Here is a 21904-nt window from a genome sequence, read left to right on the forward strand (position 1 = left end):
AAGAATGCACCTGAACACACCTCCCTGTAAGACCAGCACGCCCATGGGCGCACAGATGGAAGCAGGTGCATTTGCTATTCAAACGACGCGGGCGCTGGACGGGAAATTGAGAACTGCGTCGGTTTTAAACTAGCGAAGACACTTGCGTCGGTCTTAAACTAGCAAAGACACTTGCGTCGGGCTTTGCGCTGCGCATGGGGCAAGATAGGGCCCTTGCGGTTTGAACAGTGTTGATGTGTTAAAACGTTCATCTTACCTTTGACACATTTGAACACCAGCTCGGCTCTCTTAAGACACCACGGTATGGTCATCTCCTACAGAGGTGAGGAGAGAAATGAGATTAGAAATACTTTTCTAAATCAAAAAAAGGCAGCGCAATTTGTGTTGGTGGCTTTAGAGCTGAGTCATACAGTTTAACATTTTGATACATTACATCCCTAGTCTGAGTCTTGCACAGGTATGCAAATTAGATACTGTATATATTACATATTGACTAGGTCAAACGCAAAGTCTCCTGTCAGGTAGCCTGGATCGACGACAACTCATTTCCAGGATAATCGCCGGCGTGTTGTGTTGCCGCTGTCTAACGTTCTTTTTCGGGAAACGACAAACTTCAAGCTAGCAAGCTACACGCTGAAAATGGCAACTTTTGAAGAAAATGTAGACTGTGCAACAAGGCATGCCTGCTTGGTTCTTTCCAGAAATGATTGTTAAGATTTACAAAGAATATGTTCACTGCATTAACACTCTAACTGGGACGTTTTGGGACCGATTGGCGGGGATTTGTCGATACACTGGTAAGAGCAAATGACTTTTAACCATAGATCCAGCTCATTTATACAGCTGACGTTACTGTATTGAGTGTACATGTAACTTAATCTAATATTGTTGTGTGCATTCTTTTGCGGGGTGTAAATGTTCCCCCAAAACAAGTTTCTTCCCGAGACCATATTGCAGAGCCACCGTCGCTACGACCGTAGATTGGCACCGCACAAGACAATTGTGATTGGTTTAAAGAAATGCAAAACCCAGAGCGTTTTCCCCCCCCCTCCTATCCTAGTATGTATGTATGGTGTAGCCAGACCTGTGCCAGCACTGTGGACATAGGTCTGGCAATGCGAGACTACCTGTCAGGTGACTGTATCTATCTTTACACAAAATATTAAAAAAATATATTGAAACTTTGTCTACATCTGTTTCTATCTGTTAAGCTTTTTGCACCCTAATGTATACTGCCCACTTGTGGCGCCGCTATAAAAAAAGCAGTATGCAGAAACTTAATGTGGCATATAATGATGGCATGAGGCTGCTGCTTAAAATGCCACGATGGAGCAGTGCAAGCCAAATGTTTGTAAGTGTTGATGTATCCAACTGTCCCGCTGTACTCTGGAATCTCATGTACAGATGTATGTGTAGACTAACAGAGTCATTCAACAGCATCATTGCAACACTAGTGAACCCTGCAATGAGTGCGGTTAGGTTCACTTGGAGATTGTGGAACCACTGGCGTTTTAGTCTATATGCTAATATCTGAACACTCTTTTTGTGTATTGTGGAACTCTGACTGTTGTAGTCATTTCTTACTGTATGCGTTTCATCTTGTATTTATCTAAAAAGAGAAATTTCTCCGTTTGTTCATCTCACTTCAATTTTAATGCTGCAAAATGGGATTGTCAAGCACACAAACTGACCAACACATATATAATAATAGATCGCTACTTGGCGTCTGTGTATCAATACAGTATTGCCATGGAAAATATCGCGATACTATGCTGTATCGGTTTCTTTCCCCCAACCCATAGTATTACAATGTTATTATGCAATTCTTCTGAGTTCCTTTTCCAGGCTTCAATGCTCAGGGGGAAAAAGGAAAACCATCTAAAAAAATAAGAATAAGAGGCACAGTTGTATTTTGATCGCAGTCTGCAGTTCATCGAGCATAACTAGTGTTGTTCTAAATGCCAAAACACAGGAATAGGTTTGTACAAACAGGCACAAATTTCCACTAAATGGCAAACCAGACTGATAAAGTGACAGATGGAACGTTTTGATGTGGAACCAGAAGCTACTAATTAAAGTTCCTCTGGTTCCTGAGGCTTCAGAAGTTAGAAGTCTTTGGTGATGTAAAAAAAAAAAAAGACCCTTGAATAGACATGTTGCACTGGGCATGTTGTGGCATGAGTGCACTCCAGACAGAGGCTTGATGAGAATTTACTTTCCAACAAATGTGATTTTTTATTATTACTGGTAGGTTAAAAAAAAAAAAAAGTTGCTATTCAGGTCCCAAATCTATTCATTTCCAGCAGATCAACAAAAAAAATTCCAGATATAAAAACAAAAATCCACCTTTTTGTGATGGGGTATTTCACTAAAACTCTTGATTCGGGTTCACTGAAAGCTTTCTCTGTTACTCTGCCCTATTCTTTGAGTGGAGTGCTGCCGTACATTCACTCTGAGATACTAAGTAAACAGAAGAGGTTCACGGCTCTCTACTTTGCCGTCCTGGCTTTAAACCTGGGAAACGTTAAGATGTTTACTAATTATTAGTGATGCTATAATGTATATTATTTGTTATCATTAGTTTAGTGTAATATTAGTTTATAAATGTAGATAGTTAATATTTGTCAATGGTTAACAATTGTTTTGTAAACCATCTATAAAAATAATTTTGCTGCATATTGTAAAGTAAAAAATGTCTGGTGTGGCCGGTTAGCTCAGTTGGTAGAGCGGGCACACATATGCAGAGGTTTATTTATATGCAGAAGGTCCAAGGTTCCGACCTGTGATGGTTTTCCTGCATGTCTTCCTCCCTCTCTCTCCCCTTTCATATCTCTGCTTTCCTATCCAATAAAAGGCATTAATGCCCCCCGCCCCAAAAAAAAAAAAAAATCTTTGTACGGTGGAGATACATACAGGAGATGATCATGTGATTTGCACTGATAATAGCTATCTAAATAATGTTTATAGATGCTTTACAAAGTATGTATTAACCATTATTAAAAAAAGGTATATAATTTCCCTTGTGGGATTAATAAAGTATAAATTATTATTTATTATAATCATCAGTTGCAAATCTATCATAGCCATTCAAATAATGTCTATCGACAGTTTACAAATCATTTGGCAATCATTAACAAATACTTAACATAATATATAAAATGTTATGATGTTCGCAACAATAAATAACATTAATTATAGCGTTGCTAATAATTAGTAAACATTAATTATCATGTTGTGGTTAGTTAACAGTTAAATAACTATTAACTTAAGTTTAATTAGAGATGGTTATTATAAAGTGTACATACATACAGACAAGCGTTCTGAGTGCTCTGAGCCCCTCTTACCTCTGACATGTCGTGGACCAGCAGCAGAGGGATGGTCACCGTGGTGACGTCGTGCGTGCAGCACACCTTCAGGATGTTTCTCAAGCCCATGATGGCCGGGTCCCGGGCCGTGATGTTCCCTGAGCGCACGTTGTCGTCCACGCACAGGTGGAAGACAACGTGGACCTCGGACAGGTTGGAGTGCCGCGAGATGTAAAACTCACCTTTGAGGGAGACGCAGCAGGTACAGTGTGTGATGTAGGCAAAACGGGGCACAGAACAGCATTTGACTGGCGTCAGTAGGGCTGGGTGCCGAATTCAATACTTTTTAGGCACCGACCGAATTGCCTCTAAAGTATCGATTATCGAAAAATGCCTCGTCATTCAATACCCCAATTTCAATACCTATAAGGAGTAAATCTCATCAGCGTCAGGGAGCCAGTAAGCACGCAGCATATTTCTACCGAGACCTAATAATGCGATTTTCTGTCTAACGTTACACGTCGTAGAGACACGCAGGAAAAAACTCTACGTTAAACTCAGAGACAGGGCTCACGTAGTAGGAACTGAAAAATAAATGTGTAATGTTGTAATTTCTTTCGTTTTATGAAATTGGATTCGAAAAAAGTATCGTTTAGGAACCGGTATCAAAGTCACGGTATTGGTATCAGTACCAGTATGGAACATTTTTGAACGATACCCAGCCCTAGGTGTCAAGTGTACAAAATCTATCGATATCCATTACCTGGTAAGATGTTAGACGGATTTCTTTCCACATTTTTGCTCTTATCGTCGCCTCCGTTCCTTGGAATCTCTGTAAGGATAAACATAGAAAATCAGAACGAAAATCAGTATGTTTTAAAAACAAAAAAAAGATTGATTAAAATATCTCATACGAACAGTTCACAGCAATGGGGGGCTTGACTTTCCTTGAAAGGCTTGTAACCTAGAAAGAATGTTTTTATATATACAGCTCTACTCCAACAACCACTCAAGCTGTGCTGTGATGAGAATCTGGACGCACTTTCCCTTCAATGCAGTAGCAGTAACGTAAAGTGTCTTCTACTTCCTGACTATTTAAACCCCCCTCTCATACTACGGGCATGTCGCTGACATTCTCCAACTCCGAAATGTTTTGCAGTGTGAAGTTTCCGTACCGCAACACTGTTACAGTCAGGTCTAAAGTCATACTTCCCCTCCGCTCATTCTTTTGAAGACAGCTTCAATGTTACTCTCATGTAAAAGATGAAAGGTAAAGGTACTGAATTCCTTGAAAAAAATCATTATTTGCTAGTGATAGAAATGGAAACATTACTCTCCAAGGCTGTTAAAAAGTGAAGGAAACCCAAGCAGATCATTTTTTTGCTTCATTTGTTAGGGTTGGTTGTGGAATGTAATGTCAATAAAGATTTAAGTGGGGAAAAAAGATAAAGGTGCTCTTTCTTGTCTTGCTAATCATCAAACCTGGTAAATTAGAGATTAACAATCCCCTTCGGTATATTGTGTTTTTTGAGAGACGGAATTAGGCAAAACAAACAACTGTTTAGATCAGGGGTCTTTAACATTTTTTAGGCCAGCGACCCTTTAGCTGAAAGAGACTGCGTAGGGACCCCCTAATGCATATATATTGTATACAATTGAGTTGCATATTAAATTGGGACGAAAGGATGAAAATAAATTATTATTATTCAATATAGTTATTATTCAAACTTCATGTTTTAACGTTAAACATACATGTGGAAGGCAGAGTGAATCCTTAAACTAAACTGTAAGGCTACCATAGTGGCTACTTTTACTTTTTTTTTCTCACAAATAGGCCAATTTATCTCTGCTATTGATATGTTGGGTTAATATTATTTTAAGTTTATTTTCAGACATATTTTAATGTTTTGAAAAAGGAAACTAATTCTGCACTAACTTTGAGGACCCCCTAGGGGTCACGGACCCCCTGTTGAAGATCTCTGGTTTAGATGGTACAACCACTTGGATCTTGTAGCTTTGTGTCTGTGTGGCACTGCTAAATAAGGCCATGAATAACAATATTAGTTGAGCGTTTTGTAATGCATAGCTGGCGAAAAAAAAAATTTAAAAAAAGAGTCCGTGTCCAGGCTTTTGATTTTCCGGTGAACTGTACATCCAGGATGAGATTTGTGGAAGCCTCGGCCTCTAATTGTCTGTCTACGTCAGAGCTGTAATGGAACAACCAAAAGTCTAACCAGGCTGTTCTTTCTGCTTGCTGCTCCGCTGGGCTCTGGCATAGAGCTCCACCTGCTGCACCTCGTCCAGCTGTGCCTCCAGACAGGGAAAGTGGAAGTCTGTACACTCCTTCGCCACAGTTGCAAAGTCTGGAGGGGAGGGGTGGGGGGGTCAACAAAGAACAGGCCAGGGATGAAATGAGGCATGAGGTTAGAGTTAATATCCAGCCAGAGCTCATCTCTGTCTCTATACTGCACTCTAACGCTGAAAAGAAAAAAATCAATCCAAACAGCCTTTAATAATAAGCGTTGCACGTTGGGCAAGTACATATTACAACCCACTTGGTTATAAAAAATAAATAGTTTAAATTTGTTTTTATGTTACAAATTCCCAATAGAAACCACTGTCTCTCCGGTAAAGTTAATTATTGCAATTATATTTGAATTTATTTTTTAAATAATAGCCTTCACTTTCAATATGAACTTCAACTCATCTATGACACTGTCCATGATGCATTTACACATTGTAAATGAAGATCAAATATTGCAATTTGCTTTTGTCGTTATTTGATAACTACTAATAAAAAATAAATTGTATAGGGGCCAGCAAATACGGAGCCCCTAAAGGGACATGGGAATTTTTTTTGCCATGCTCAAAAAACTTTCTGGTGCGAACGAGGAACCAATCTGAGTAGCAGTCCGAATGGCTGCCGAGGAGGAGGTATTCATCTTCCTGAAAACGCAACGTAATGCACCTGATAGTGTCATCAACAAAGTTAAAGATGATAAGGCAACTGCAAACTGATTTCATGCTGTTAATGTGAAATTTTAACTTTAGCCACATACCGTTAGCAGTACTTTGTTAGCATCATTTTGCTAGCCTTAGACTGGTTTCTGGTGGGCACGAGGTACTTTTGCGTTCTCACCAGAAAGTTTCTTATGTGGACAAGAAATTAAAAAAAAAGTCATGTCCCCTTAGGAGCTACGTAAGTAAAAATTAACCTTGCGCAGGTACTTTTTTATTATTTGCCCAGAAAAACGTATAGGTGAATGGAGTAGCTGGTCTTTAAACAAATCAATGAAAGAGGAGTGACAGAATAACGTTGTTCTCACAGTTAAAGTGAGAGCCAATCAGAGTCTCATCCGAATCTCATCTTTCTACAAAACACCACCAACACGGTTGTCCAGGCAACAACATCTGTAAGAAGACCCCCCAACACTGACCTCTCTTGATGCCGCTGTAGGAGTTGACCCTGTTGTCGACCAGCAGCACCAGTCCACAGAGGGAGGAGGAGTAGAGCGAGAGGGCCGTCTGCAGCCGCCGCAGCTTTTCTCCGCCGCTGCCGTGCCGCCGGTGCTTACACAAGTCCAGCACGTCTGCCCGGACCAGCCGCAGGTTATGCATCGTCTTCAGTTGCGCTCCTGATCACAATACATACATATACATTAGGGGTGGGGGGGGAATCAAACATCGTATGTATCGGGATTTTTCCGCCCCGACAATATTTAAAATTGATTCTTTTTCCTAGAATCTATATTTTTTATTAATATTTTCTGTTTATATGGTACCGCGGACTACATGACTACATGTACAGTATCTCACAAAAGTGAGTACACCCCTCACATTTTAGTAAATATTTCATTATATCTTTTAATGAGACAACACTGAAGAAATTACACTTTGCTACAATGTAAAGTATTAAGTGTACAGCTTGTATAACAGTTTAAATGTGCTGTCCCCTCAAAATAACTCAACACCCAGCCATTAATGTCTAAACCGCTGGCAACAAAAGTGAGTACACCCCTATGTTAAATTCCCATAGAGGTAGGCAGATTTTTATGTTTAAAGGCCAGTTATTTCATGGATCCACGATACTATGCATCCTGATAAAGTTCCCTTGGCCTTTGGAATTAAAATAGCCCCACATCATCACGTAGCCTTCACCATACCTAGAGATTGGCATGGGCTACTTTCCATAAAATCATCTCTCAATGCAAATCAAACCAGCTATTAGGCTAACCGACATAAAACCATGCCAATCTGTAGGTATGATGAAGGGTATGTGATGATGTGGGGCTATTTTAATTCCAAAGGCCAAGGGAACTTTATCAGGATGCATAGTATCCTGGATCCATGAAATAACTGGTCTTTAAAAATAAAAATCTGCCTGCCTCTATGGGAATTTAACATAGGGGTGTACTCACTTTTGTTGCCAGTGGTTTAGACATTAATGGCTGTGTGTTGAGTTATTTTGAGGGGACAGCACATTTACCCTGTTATACAAGCTGTACACTTAATACTTTACATTGTAGCAAAGTACCATTTCTTCAGTGTTGTCCCATTAAAAGATATAATGAAATATAAATACATTTAATGTATAAAAAAAATAAATTGGACCAAAATAAATTGGATCAACTGTGTTGTAGTACACTGCCACAACCTACTGAAAACCCCTTAACATACAATATTCAATATTTTGGTAAACTATATTATTATGTTCCAGTCAGTAACTTTGCGAAATCGGGCGAAAAGCTATAAAAGGACAGGGCCGGGGTGCGCTGGATTTATAACACAAGACAAAAACAAGAGCATCATTGTGAAACGGAATGCGACATTTTGCGAGTTGTATGTTTTGTATGCTGTTGAAAAGTAAAAAATAAAAAATTGTTAATCACAAAGAGAATAAGAAATCAAGCACCTAAGTGTATGGTGAAACTCTCCTCCAGCTGAGGCTGCTCCTCAAACATCCTGGCCCCAGAATCTGCCAGCTCCGACAGCTGGCTGGACTGCACCTTGATCTCCTCACTGGAAATCAATCATGCAAACAAATATGTACAAGTGTACTGACAAAGTCTGGTTCATCCCAAGAAAAAGGGAAAGTGTAACGCAGACTTTTATACTGCATTTTCTAAAATGATTTTTATACTGCCCAGGAAAGCTTTTAGTTACTAGTTACTCCACAAATTAAGATTTTTGCACACAAAACACATGTAGTTTATAAAATACAAGGTTTGATTATAAATTAAACTATGCAACAATATACAGGCCTACAAGCACAGCTGATTAATCACTTAGTTGATTGACAGTTTTGATCGTTTCCAGTTTCTAAAATGAGGATGTTTCTGCATTGAGTACTTTTAATACTTTAAAAAAGGAGAAATCCGGCGCAAAATGAACCAAGGGGTTGACGACACATTTGTAACGAGTTGACCGTTCTCTTGGATATGTTTTCTTGCTAATCGAACGTGACCAGTATTAGAAAGTAGTGATTTCTTTTTACTTTACCAGTGTCCCAACGACTAGCGTCGTAAGCTAATTAGCGGTTTGGGCTAAAACTGGTCACATTTGATTACCATGAAAACACATCCCAGAGAACAGTCGACTCGGTACACGTGTGATATTAACCCCTAGGTACATTTTGCGCCGGATTTCTCCCTTAAGTACATTTCCCATACTTTTATTAAACATAACACTTTCACTGCAGGACTTTTACTTGTAACAGAGTATGTTTACAGTGTGGTATAAGTACTTTTACTTAAGTAAGAGGATCTGAATACCTCTTCCACCACTGAATCAAACCACCTCTCTGCAGGACCACATTACTGTTAACCACTATTAGATTCTTTTCTCAATTCTTATCCCAACATGCCAGTCATAACTGATACAGCAAAGCTGAGCATCAGTCAAACTAAGATGAGCTTTTGACCTCTTCTAATCCCTTCATTTTCTATGTAAATGGAGTCTGTACTTCAAAGACATGTCGCGTTTTGGATTAGAACGGCTGCAGAAGTGTAGCTGTTGAGATCCCTAAGGGCAGTGGTGGAAGAAGTACTCTGATCTTTAACTTAAAGTGCTCATATTATGCTCATTTTCAGGTTCATAATTTTATTTAGAGGTTATATCAGAATAGGTTTACATGGTTTAATTTTCAAAAAACACCATATTTTTGTTGTACTGCACATTGCTGCAGCTCCTCTTTTCACCCTGTGTGTTGAGCTCTCCGTTTTATCTATAGAGTGAGGCATCTTACTTCTTTTCAATCTTTGTTGGGAGTCGCACATGTGCAGTAGCTAGGTAAGGACTACTAGCCAGTCAGAAGCAGAGTATGAGGGCGTGCCACGCTAGCAGCTAGGCAAGCATTATAACGTGTGTTACAAAGTGACCACGTTGGTCTCTGAAGTAAAGGCTGGACTACAATAGAGCTGTTTGGAGCAGTTTGTGAACAGTGTTTTCTGTTGGAGATGGTAAGTCCCTTTGGGGGGGGACTTTGGGCTTTTTCACTTTGTAAACCTATAACATGCACAAAAAAAAAAAAAAAAAAAAAATAATAATAAAAATATATATATATATATATATATATATATATATATATATATATAATAAAATTAACGAAAGGGAAAAAGCATAATATGAACACTTTAAGCAAAAGTAGAAATACAACACTGTAGACATATATGGCATTCAAAATCATACTTAAAGCTGAGGTAGGCAGTTTATTTTTGGTGCCGTTAGACAGGAATTCCATAATAATCTTTCAGCATATTGTAATTCAAGTGATCTGAAAGAAAACTAGACTTCTGCACCTCCTCCTTGGCTCTGTAGTAACTTTCCAGCACTGGTTAAGAATCAGTTTGACCCTATTTAAATTAGACTTTTTCCAACAGCATAATTCACATACAGGATATTTACTGTGAAGCATTTTTGTGTAAGTTCCTATCATCATTTAGATCCCTCTTTCAATCCAACTTAAGTTTTACAGTTTAATGTTTTACTCTACTTTTTAATGCTAAATCATTGTATAGGCCTAAATAAAATCAAGCTGAACTTAAAGCTCACAGCCCAGACAAGCCAAAGCCTCTGCACCAATGCCACACGGTCAGCAAATAAAGATCATAAAGTGCCACTCAACAGCTGTATTTTGACAATGACCCTCCAAGCTGCCGCATCTGCACATTGAATATATCCGTTTCTGCACTGCAGCTTTTTCAAACCAGAGTAAGAAACTAAGCAACGACTTCAGTGTTCATTATCTTGGACCAACTATTGCTTTAGCAAGATCAGAACTGACAGAGTCTGCTCAGCTGCGTATGGGTGTAAAGTGAGCCTACACATATCAGATGTGCGTAGATTAGGGCTGAACAATTAATCGTTTTCAAATTCTATATAAAACATGTTACCAGAGTCTGTTGTCTGAGTGTATACACAAACTCACTTGATTTGGCTGCTGTTGTTGGATTTCTGCAGGTCCTGGTGCAGACTGATGACCCACTCCTGATATTCGTGCTTCTGAATGCCAGTCACTTGCTTCAGCTCACTGGCCCACTTGTTCTCCAACACCTGCTCAAAGAAGACAAAGTCAAACACTGGGGAATTTTAACCTCAAAATGATCCGATGGCCCGCCGGCAGGCCCGGCCGTCGTACTGGGTCTTAGGGGCTGTAGCTTTAAAGATAGAGTGAAGATATTGGTATCATATTAAAACTAGGTGGCCTAAGGAATCCACTGGTACCAAATGGTGATGGCGCAGTGGATATGACACATGCCTTTGGTGTGGGAGATCTGGGTTCAATTCCTGCTGTGATACATCAACCAATCTGTCCCTGAGCCAGACACTAGACAATGTCAACAGATGAGCGCACACGGGGCAACAAGCGCACATTAACACAGGCGCGCATTGTCACAGCTACATTAACAAATTTCTGCACGCAGGAAGACGGATGTTAGGGTAATATTTTAAATTTATTTTAATCACAAAAACAAACCTTTGCATCAAGTGAAACAACATAACATAATAAGCCGTTTCAAATTTAAAATGTTCAACGCCTTATTGCGCTAATGTGACCGAGCCCGACTTGAACCCAAACATAATTTCTAAATATCTGTCGGAACCCGGCCCGGCACGTCGGGTCCCGTCGGGCTCGGGTCGGGTATCCATCCTCTAATATAGTCCAGGATGTACGATTAGGATTCAATGTCAGCGGGGGTCAGGGACCCGGTTAATGAGGCTGACTGCAGAAGGTAAGAAACTGTTTTTATGGGGTGGTTTTGGTCCTGATGGGCCACAGCCTCCTGCCAGAGGGGAGGGGTGTCATCACGTCGTGCTAAAATAATGTTCCAATGTTAGGATCAATTTTGGCAAGGGAAAAACTGGCTTGGCCATTTTTTAAATGGAGCTATCTGAATGAAGATGGGCTATATGGGTACCGATGAGTTTCCCCTTAAAAGGAACACGCCGACTTATTGGGAATTTAGCTTATTCACCGTAACAAGTCGATACATACCCTTCTCATCTACGTGCGTGCTGTAACGCTGTCTGATGGCTCAAGCAGCATCAGGCCAGCACAGAACATGCAGGTGAATGGTTCCAGTAATCCTACTGCTCCGAATAAGTGACAAAATAACGCCAACATGTTCCTATTTACATGTTGTGATTTGTAGAGTCACAGCATGTACAAAAAACAACGTAACATAAGACACAGCCGTCTTCTAAGTGTAAACAAAGCTGGAACTATATTCTCAGGCGGAAGAATATAGTACTTGGGCAGAGTGATATGCTCGCAGCAAGCCTGTCTGAGAATATAGTTCCCGGTTTGTTTACGGTTAGAAGATGGCTGTGTCTCATGTTACGTTGTTTTTTTGTACATGCTGTGACTCTACAAATCACAACATGTAAATAGGAACATGTTGGTGTTATTTTGTCACAATTTGGAGCAGTAGGCTAGTTGGAACCAGTTACCTGCAGGATCTGTGCTGGTCTAAGCTAATGCTGGAACCGTCAGACAGCGTTACAGCACGCACGGAGATGAGAAGGGTATGTATTGTCTAACTCTGGGGGTTACGGTGAATAAGCTAAATTCCCAATAAGTCGGCGTGTTCCTTTAACAGACATGCCCACAGATGCTAATCCCATGCAGTATGGGGCAAAAACCATGCAGTTTTTCTCATGCAGCACAAATGTGTTATCTGCACATGGATCCCTAAACAGTCTTGGAGTGGCATACATTGGGTATGACTGGGAAGCTGAGACTCTTGTGGATTAAATGACCCCAATTGTATTCATATGTTATGATGTTATTCCCCACAGTAGCCATTTTATTTAAACTTGACACTGTATAAAATGACCTGCTGGGACCTCTTGAACAATCACAGCTTCATCAACCTCAAACTACAGACCGAGGGCATTTAGAGGACGTGTGGTTTTCATAGGTATATTGATAAGAAGGGGGTTTTCAGAACAGAAGTATTCCCCGTCCAATCGCATGGAAAGTGCAATTCATGCTGAAATCTCCAAATGTCAGCATGGCTTTTTTTTTTTTTTTTTTTTTTTTTAATTGTGTTCTTCAAGGTCCTGGTGTCTGAATGTGGTATTTCAGAGGGATTTATGACAATTTTCATCAATTCTCAAGCGGTCATTTTTTATTTTATTGCTGCAAACCCTTATAACACATAACTGAACACAGGGATGGGAATCATATACAGTAGTTCCATCATAATGTTCTTAGCCCTTATAATCCTTTTTAATTAATTAATTCATTTCGGATTTATGACTAGAACAACATGAGACACAGTGCTGAGCTGCATCTCAAATACATTTTCAGGTTCCCAGCTTTCAGATGACGTACACCACTGGCATCTACTGTTGACCTTTTATCGCCCCTGAACATCCCCTGCCCCCCAGGAGTTGTAAGAGATTAACCTTTATGTTATCCTCCAGGGTCAAAAATGAAAATAAACACTTCTGACACATTTTTGAAGATTTTTCACGTTTTTGACGCTGTTTCAAACATTGTTATCACCTTGTTTGAAGCTTTTCTGCTTTCTACGCTTTTTTTCAATGTATTTGGCGCTTTTGTCACTTATTCCCATTTTTTGAGGTTTTTTAAACATTTGAATTGTACTTGCGAGGAGCGTTGCATGGAACCATCCATGTTATTTTTGGGCAATTTTGTTGAAAGAAACCTAAATTTCTCATATAGAAAAGTTTGAAAAGGGGTCCGACTTGACCCGAGGACAAAAAGGAGGGTTAAATAAATGTAAAGTTCACTAACTGAATCCACTGAAATGTCTGTGGTGAAATAATAACATTGTACTGGGATCACCTGTGCACCTGCTTTAAACACTGCTACAGAGCACGCCAACTTCTTTGTTTTTACCTGCTGTGCATCAAAGTGTTGAGAGGCAACTGTATTTACATCCTGGTCGCTCAAAGTATTCCCCAGTTGATGCATCACTTTGTCCATTTCAGCGGCTTGCCTGCCACACAGAAAAATAATCAGTTATATTTTTTGACTTTTTGTTTTTTGACTTGTTTAAGTTTTCTAGGTGCTTTCACACCCAACCTGTTTGGTTTGGTTCAAACGAACTGTGGTGCATTTTTCCGTTTGGTCTGGTTGTTGCTGGTAGGGAAGCTGTCAGTCAAACTGAGATCGTCTAAAAGGGTGGGGGGGGGGGTCGGGTGGGGGGTCTTAGCCAACTTCCAAGTGGCGGGTTGCATTTATGGTGTGAAAGAAAAAAAACTGATGTGACCTCAAAAGCTAAAACTACTGTTAAATACATTCGCTGATCACAAACAGACTGATACTCTGATTTCTAGCCTATATTTATGCAAAACCAATCAGTTAACCATGGGCTAAAATGATTAAAATAGAGGTGTATTGGTACATCCTCCTCTGTCTATTTAGCAGAACCCCCTTAAATGTGTGAAATGCAGCAACCATAACATTACATATCTATCCCCCTAAAAAGTTGGTGTCAACCGGACCAGAACTAAAACACAACAATATATAATTCTTTTTTTGGTCTGGACCACATGGACCAAACTTCTTAGGGTGAGAAAGCACCCCAGGAATAGAAGTTGAGTACAGCTTTACCCATACACATGTGAACTTACAAAGAAAGACGGAGGAAAATACAGTACGTGCAGGAAATCCGAGGCAATAATTTCAAATACCGACCTCTCTTGTAGCTTCTTAATCTCCATGTCTCTCTCGCTGATGAGCTCGGAGATGCTAACAAAGTAGTTGTGCTCCAGGTTGAGAAGGGTGTCTGAGGCAGGGGAGTGGATCAGCTCATGGTAAACATCAGCAAAGTCCTCATCCCAACTGGGCTCTTCAGGCCGGGCGTGCTCCAGCGTAGTCTGAAACATTGTCAGAAGAAAGAAAATAACTCTTATTTGTAAAATGTAAGTGGTTGCACAAAAAAGCAAAGAAACCCAACCCTACCATGCTGCATGGTTGTGTATAAAACTAAAACTGTAATTGTGGGCGATGATCTGCTGCACATGCGGAGAGTATAAGAGAGGCCAGTCAGATGCTGATTTTTGTGGCCACAGGAAGACAAAAGAGGAAGGCCAAATTAAGTGTCAACACATTTTGAATGCTTTGCTCTTTTCTAGGGCTGCAATCAACGATTATTTTTAATGTTGATTAGTCTGTCAAATATTTTCTCGATTTTGGATTAGTTGTTCAGTCTATAAAATGTCAGACAATGGTGAAAAATGTCACTCAGTGTTTCCCAAAGCGACGTCCTCAAATGTCTTGGTTTGTCCACAACTCAAAGATTATCAGTTTAATGTCATGTCATAGAGGAGTAAAGAAACTATTAGGAAGCTGGAATCAGAGAATTTTGTATTTAGTATTTTTTTCTCATTATTTTAATTATTGTGTCCACTTGTATAATCAAGTTCTTTTTTTCCTTTCTATTTCTTTTTTAATTTTTATTTTTCCTTTCAATCATTTATTTTCTATGGATTTATGTTTAAGTATGTCATTCCATTCTTTTCTACATATTTATTATTTATTTTATTCTTTTATTCTTTCTTTAAATCAGAAAAAGATGCATATTTGTTGTGCTGTATTATGTACACCAAGGTGTTCCTAATAAAAAAAATAAATAAATAAATAAATAAAACAAAATCGATTAATTAATCTTTGCAGCTGTACTTTTTTTTTTTTTAAAAGACCTGCTTGGGAACGCAAAATGAATTTCAGTGTAAACTGACAATGAAGTTGTATCGTACTCTGCTCAGTTTAACACCCCAACCGTAATTAGTAAAGCAACTGAACAGAATAAGAATCTGAAACTCCTCTGGGCTCAGGAATCTTCAGGCCACAAACACGACGGACAGTGGAAAGCTACCATGTGTATTTTACTGTCTGACTGCAAACAGGTAGCCGGTCCTAAATGTCTAGCTGCAGTGGGCCAGAGGGGCTTCACAACACTGATAACATACTGAGATGTGTCATCACCTCCACATAAGACCTGGCCCACGCGTTAGTGAGCTGGTTCACGTCTACATCTCCCGTTGTGAGTCTTTGCAGGGCCAGCTCCGCCTCTCGGTCATAATCCACGGTGGTCTCCCTCTCCATGAAGTCGGAAAGAGAGGTCTTTAGCTCTGCAGGAGGAGATGTGCACACACACAGCAAAAAAAAAACTGCTAGCTGCTATGCTGCAAAATCAACGGGCTGGATCCATTCCATCCGTTTAGGTTTCAAACTAAGAGCATGCATGCTGACCATACCGTCTCTTTCCCCGGTAATATTATTTGAATAGATTCATCTCAAAGAAACAGAATCTAAAGTTTCTTGTCCAACTGTGTAGATCTTTTTTTTGTTTTATGTTTTTTTTTTTTCCTTTTAGTTAGGTGTGACGCAGAGTACAGATAGAATGCATGCCAGTCTCTCAGGGCTCAGGCTTCATCGGTTGGCATGCAATCTAATTCTAAGTTTCTTTAGAAACTTAAAATCTGTTAGTAGACCACCAAATTGTCTGTACTTACAAATAAATGATGTGAGAAACCAACATAGTCACAGTACCAGGCTGGCTACTGGAGGTTATCTGATTCAACAAAAGCTCAGAACAGATGCAGTATGCAGATCTGTAATGTGCAGACATATCAAGTCAAGCTGGTTTTATCGTCATTTCAACCATATACACTGTATACAGTGAGACGAAACAACGTTCCACCATCGATCAAGTGGTGTTACAAATTTTAAATATATAAAAAGAACATTTGAGACAGGCTACATTTTAGTGCACACACATTATAGATTATACATGAAGTGCAATTACTACTTAAAGTAGAGCGTTTAAGACAGACAAGGGACAGGACAGACAACGGACAACAAAAGACTTGTAACAGAGCACTGATTGTTATAAGTTAGGTTCACTGTGAGGTGAAGGTAGAATATATGGAACTTAGCAGCAGAAAACAAAGCGCAGGAGGCGGTTATACTGCAGTACCTTTTACCTATACCTACTACCTAGAGATTGGCATGGGAGCAGGGATTGCCTCAGAAATGAAAGGAGAATTGTATTTGACAAAGTTAACTCCACCTAGCCTAGAAATCTAGACGCACCCTAGCGGCAGCAAATGTAATTTGCAGCCAGGGTCAGTCTAGCAACTCTCCGTTGGCTTGCGAGCTGGAAAAACCAAACTCTGGTCTGGCCGGGGCAATCACATCGTGTATAGAGTCGGTGGGCGGGCTTATGGCTGCTGCTGCTTCTGGGAACAGCGTACTTTTGAATCGGCTTTGGCCGCGACTCTGGAAGACTTGGAGTTATGCTTTTCTTTGAGAAAAGAACAAAGAATGGCACTGAAGTTTGCTCTGCTGCCTTCTTCGTTGCTATCCTATTGTGTGCAGAGGGAATTTGAAAGCCAACCGTTTATCCCGCCCCTCGGACTAAGCCCTGCCAATGGATGAGTTCCCAGACCCAACATCTTGATGTGGGTCTGGCTTGTCAGGCTGAACTCCCCCTGCTGCGAGCAGGATAACACCGCAAATAAAAAAAAGTTCTGTAACTTGTCCTTAGAATAGGTTTTCTTTTACCAAGAGCGGAAAACTCACCATTTTCTATGTAGCAGGGTATTTTATGTAGCAGCATCAGGCGTCCGTGAAGGTCCCTGATGTTCTCTTGAACAGGAAACTGCAGAGGCACTTTGAGGACACAGTTGTGTTTCCCTGCCCTGAACTCAAACACAAACTCCTTCTCAGCAGTGCTGCTGGCTTTGCCTTTGTTCTTTTTCATGGTTCACAGCTGAAAAATAGAAGACAACGTGTAAAATGAATCAGAGTCATACGCTCGTCAGCCACTTCATTAGGTACACCTGTACAATGTGATGCAATCCAATAGAGCAGCTCTGCCATCAATTCTACTTTTAAATGTTGTGTTTTTAAATACAGAGTTTCTGCAGGTTTCACCAAGTCGAATTTAAGACCATTAGGAATAATATTTACCCTAACCCTTTATCACAACTTCAACTAAGCCCTAAATTCAGTTTTTTTTTCCAAGCCCAAGTATCGTTAAACTTGCACTTCGCCATAGCTGAAGAATTAAAATCGCTTTTATGTCTGTGGTACAATCGGAAAGAGACTAACGCCAATAACACGAAAGCTGATTGGCTGCAATATAAGTTGCATGTTGGTCTCATGTGTAGTCGTGAATTGTGATACAGCAAAATTATATATTTGGACTAGCAAAAGAAAGAACTACAACACCCAGAATAAAGAAAAATCAACATTAGAGGTGGCGTTGCATGAATGTAGGAAAATGAAAACCTGTTTAAAGTGATTTAAGACCTAGAACACAACACCTCAGCGAACTTAAGACTTTTTGAGGCCTACAATTTTGATTTTGAAATGTAAGACTCTTTAAGCACCCACGGATCCCCAATATACTAGAATTTGCTCATATGACACAATCCTGACGCCATATCTACTTGATGTTTATTATCGAGGTGGTAGTGGGTGCTGGTGTTGTACTGGAGGGCATTATATTGACGGCATTTCTAATATTCTGGCCCCTCTCATGTACTGTATGAAAATGTGGTGGCCAAAACATTAGAAACATCAATATAATGCAGTGCAGTTGAACACTACTGCAAACCAGAGATGGGAGGTACCGAAGTACAAATACTTTGTTACTGTACTCAAGTAGAATTTTCAGGTATTTTTACATCACTTTACTATTCATTTTAGTGCCAACTTTTTACTTCTACTCCTTACATTTTTAACATGAATATTGGTACTTTCTAATAATTTCAGTGGAGTTACCGTTATTATTTTTCGTGTCACCAATACCAAATTCAGTCTAATTGGATGGGAATATACTGTACGTTGCACTTGACGCACCACTAAAAGACGTCTAGACAGATTCGGCGGCATTCATTCGCGGCAAATCAGTGTGGCTTGATGGCTGTAACGTTAGCACATAGTAGTATGGAAAAATTGTGAGCCTGACATATTACATTTATTACTGTTAGCACGCCATGTTCAAATATTTACTTGCTGTCAGTTCATTTCTTATACACTGCTGCCATCTAGTGGTTGGTAGTTGTAACATATGTTGAATCCGACCTGCTGCCCTTTGCTGCGTGTCATCTCTCTCCCCCTTTCCTGCCTATCCACGGTCACTATATAATAAAGGAAAAAGCCCCAAAAAACATAATCTTAAAAAAAAGAAGTTAAATCTGTACTTCTACTTTTACCAGAGTATTTTTTAGCACAAGCATTTGTACTTCTACTTGATTACGGGAAGTGAGTACTTTTGCCATCTCTGCTGCAAACTACAAGGCAAGGTGGAGGGTGGGGGTGTGGCCTTGACAAACTGCCACTTTGCTAGTTTGAACCTCATAAAGTGAAATTTTCATGCCATGGGACCTTTAATAAATGTGTGCTACTTCCACACATCCATTTCCAAAAGAGAAATCTGATAATTGGATAAAGCCAGGTTCAAGATTCTTGTTTCATTTTCTTGACATATTAGAGTCAAAGGTTGTTACAGAGGGGATTTCAGATATCCCTTTTTATCATTTCAATTAAATTAAAATATTATTCCAGAATATGAAGCCTTTTGCAACAACAAAACAGACAAACCAACCGAAATACAATGAAATACAATCAAACAATGCTACATTTGATGATGAAATATAGGCTGGCACAATCAGGTGGAGTTAAGTGAAGCTTCGTTGATTTTATTCGCTGCAGCTCTTCTCATAATCATCAGCAGACAGTTTCATTAATAAAGACTAGAGTTCAGTAGGACCCCCTAAAGTCCCAAAAATTGGAAATGTATGTGAGTAAGCACCGATTTGGTGATCTGAGGTCAAAAGAGTAAAAACCTGGCTGGTGTTCCGATTCAGAGTAGTTAGTGGGGCTGCACACTGAATCACAATTGTATCGAAATCGCAATATGGACTAGTGTAATATCCAAATCACAGGGGGGCGCAATATTTGGCATATTTTAAAGGCAAAATATGTGTCAAACCATTCTGAATCAAGTATTGTGGTGCTGCAGAGACGTCCCGGCCTACAAATCCTATCCTAGAGACTACAGAAAACATCTTTGTTTGGTACAGATCCTCGCAAAAAAAAAATATCACACTATAATCATTTTAATTTCTTTCAATGTTAATCATTTTCAATGAAAATGAGAATAATGATACAAAAACGACCATTCCCTCCAATATCGTGAATCATATCGCAATATCAGTCAAAATAATCGCGATTAGATATTTTCCTCATATCGTGCAGCCCTAGCAATTCATGCAGGCAGGGATGCAGAACTTGGCACAACACCCGGCGGTGTGTCTTACGTGGGGTGAGCACTTCACCACCGGAGTCCGTTTAGAAAATGAACTTTTAAATGCTACTTATCGTTTGTCAACAACCGGTCATGTTATATTTTATGAGGCAATTTGGCTTTGTGTGCTCTGATTAATTTGGCATGCACTTTACACATCAGTCATAGTTATGTTTTAATGAAAAACTACCACTTGGAAGAAATACATACAGTTTCTTAATTTCCCCTTAACAACCTCGAGATGTAAGCTAATTAGTGTTACACCGTCCAAATCCCACGTTAACTGATTGTATGGAAGCAAAATAGCTCAAAATCTCAAAATTTGCCAGTGCATGGAAAAACAATGTGTTTTTTTTTTTGCCTATAGCGTCTCGCCTTGATGCCTTGTTAAACTGTAACTAGCAAAGGACAAGTGCTGTGCACTTTTATGGCTAATCCGTGTTACAGTTACTGTCAGCTAACGTTACCTTGTTATTGTAAATGTAGCTCCAGGCTAGTTAGCAGTGTAGCTTACGCTTAAGGTACGAAAGTTAAAAATAATAAAAGAGAGGCAGTCTGTTGTGGACATGTCGAGCTGAGCATCGCTGTTTGCTTTGTTTTGGTGAACATGTACATCTTATAAAAGGCATATTTACCTGAGAATGAATGAATATCGGCGTTTCCTGCTGCAGAGACGGGGGCTCCTGTTCAGTTCTATCAGCTGACTGCTGCAGCGTGTAGCTGTGTGACAGCAAAAACACTTTCGCGAGACTGAGGCTCAGCTGAGTATGGTTCATTTATTAGATGTGTATCAGAACTGCTATATGTGTGAAAGCTTAATCATTTGGGGAAAAGTATATATATTTTTATGTGGTTGTTCTTTTTTCTTTCACGTACAAAGCAGAGCCACGAATCTAATTACCCCGAAATTTAATTTAGGCTAAGACGTTTTTTTTTCTTAGGCACTACCGCCCCCTGCTGGTTGATTAGAGAAGCGTTAACTAGGAAATTCTTATATACTGTCTATAGGAAATACAGCAAAAATATCTTATTAAACAATGCATTTTTGCTATAACTAACTGTGGACATATATGAACACTATTTTGGAAGCGGATATTATATTGCACCTATAATTGTAAATACGCACATGGTGCGTAGCGTTCCACCTAAAAGATACAAAATAGCCTTAATTGAATTGCACATTATACTGACATATTTTAGGTGGTGGGTGATGGCGACAAAAGCATAACTTTGATTCTAAGTATCTCGGTTCACTGGATTCATGTTTGCCGAATCAATTAAATTGAATCTCTGAGAATTCAATTTACACACTCCATGAGGCTGTTTTGAGGTTCCTTTTTTTCCCAATATTTATTGGGGTGAAAAACATTCAATTATACAACATAGCGGACAATAACTCATTATAATGATACAGAAAAATAAGAATATGACTTTAAAGAAATTATTATTAAAAATAATAATAATAATAATAATAATAATAATAATAATAATAATAGAATTGGGATAAATAAACCCTAATAATTCAATATTATAATAATAGAATAAATGGATACACTACTTTCTTTAAAGAGTTCCCTGTATGCTACATTTTTACAGTTTTATTATTATTTTATATTATTTAAATTCACATAAAAATACAATAAAATCGGGGGTGACTTTTGTTATTTTGCATTTATCATGTAAAATTTCCTTTTGAGGTTTGCTCAGCTGTCATGGAGAAATCACACACAGCATAGCATACTTTGAAAAGTTTACTACACCTACAAGCTTTTTGCAAGGCTTTTAACTACATCTCAAAATCTGCAT

The 21904-nt window shown here is 39.3% G+C and overlaps 1 protein-coding gene across 1 annotated transcript in view; it reads right to left on the reverse strand.

The window, feature by feature from the left end:
* ferry3 (FERRY endosomal RAB5 effector complex subunit 3) overlaps window positions 1-20882 on the reverse strand; it is a 25546-nt gene extending 4664 nt beyond the window's left edge. The window contains exons 1-12 of the mRNA XM_028585499.1: window positions 20734-20882; window positions 17365-17554; window positions 15766-15911; window positions 14473-14654; window positions 13672-13771; window positions 10732-10856; window positions 8218-8324; window positions 6743-6940; window positions 5540-5668; window positions 4069-4137; window positions 3345-3547; window positions 257-314 (exon numbers count right to left, since the gene is read on the reverse strand). Coding sequence (XP_028441300.1) covers window positions 257-314; window positions 3345-3547; window positions 4069-4137; window positions 5540-5668; window positions 6743-6940; window positions 8218-8324; window positions 10732-10856; window positions 13672-13771; window positions 14473-14654; window positions 15766-15911; window positions 17365-17545 — 1498 coding nt within the window. The 5' untranslated portion in view covers window positions 17546-17554; window positions 20734-20882. The remainder of the gene's footprint in view (window positions 1-256; window positions 315-3344; window positions 3548-4068; window positions 4138-5539; window positions 5669-6742; window positions 6941-8217; window positions 8325-10731; window positions 10857-13671; window positions 13772-14472; window positions 14655-15765; window positions 15912-17364; window positions 17555-20733) is intronic.
* Window positions 20883-21904: the final 1022 nt, after the last annotated feature.

The sequence above is a fragment of the Perca flavescens genome, chromosome 8 (genome assembly GCF_004354835.1).
Source record: "Perca flavescens isolate YP-PL-M2 chromosome 8, PFLA_1.0, whole genome shotgun sequence".
In the NCBI taxonomy this organism is placed as follows: domain Eukaryota; kingdom Metazoa; phylum Chordata; class Actinopteri; order Perciformes; family Percidae; genus Perca; species Perca flavescens.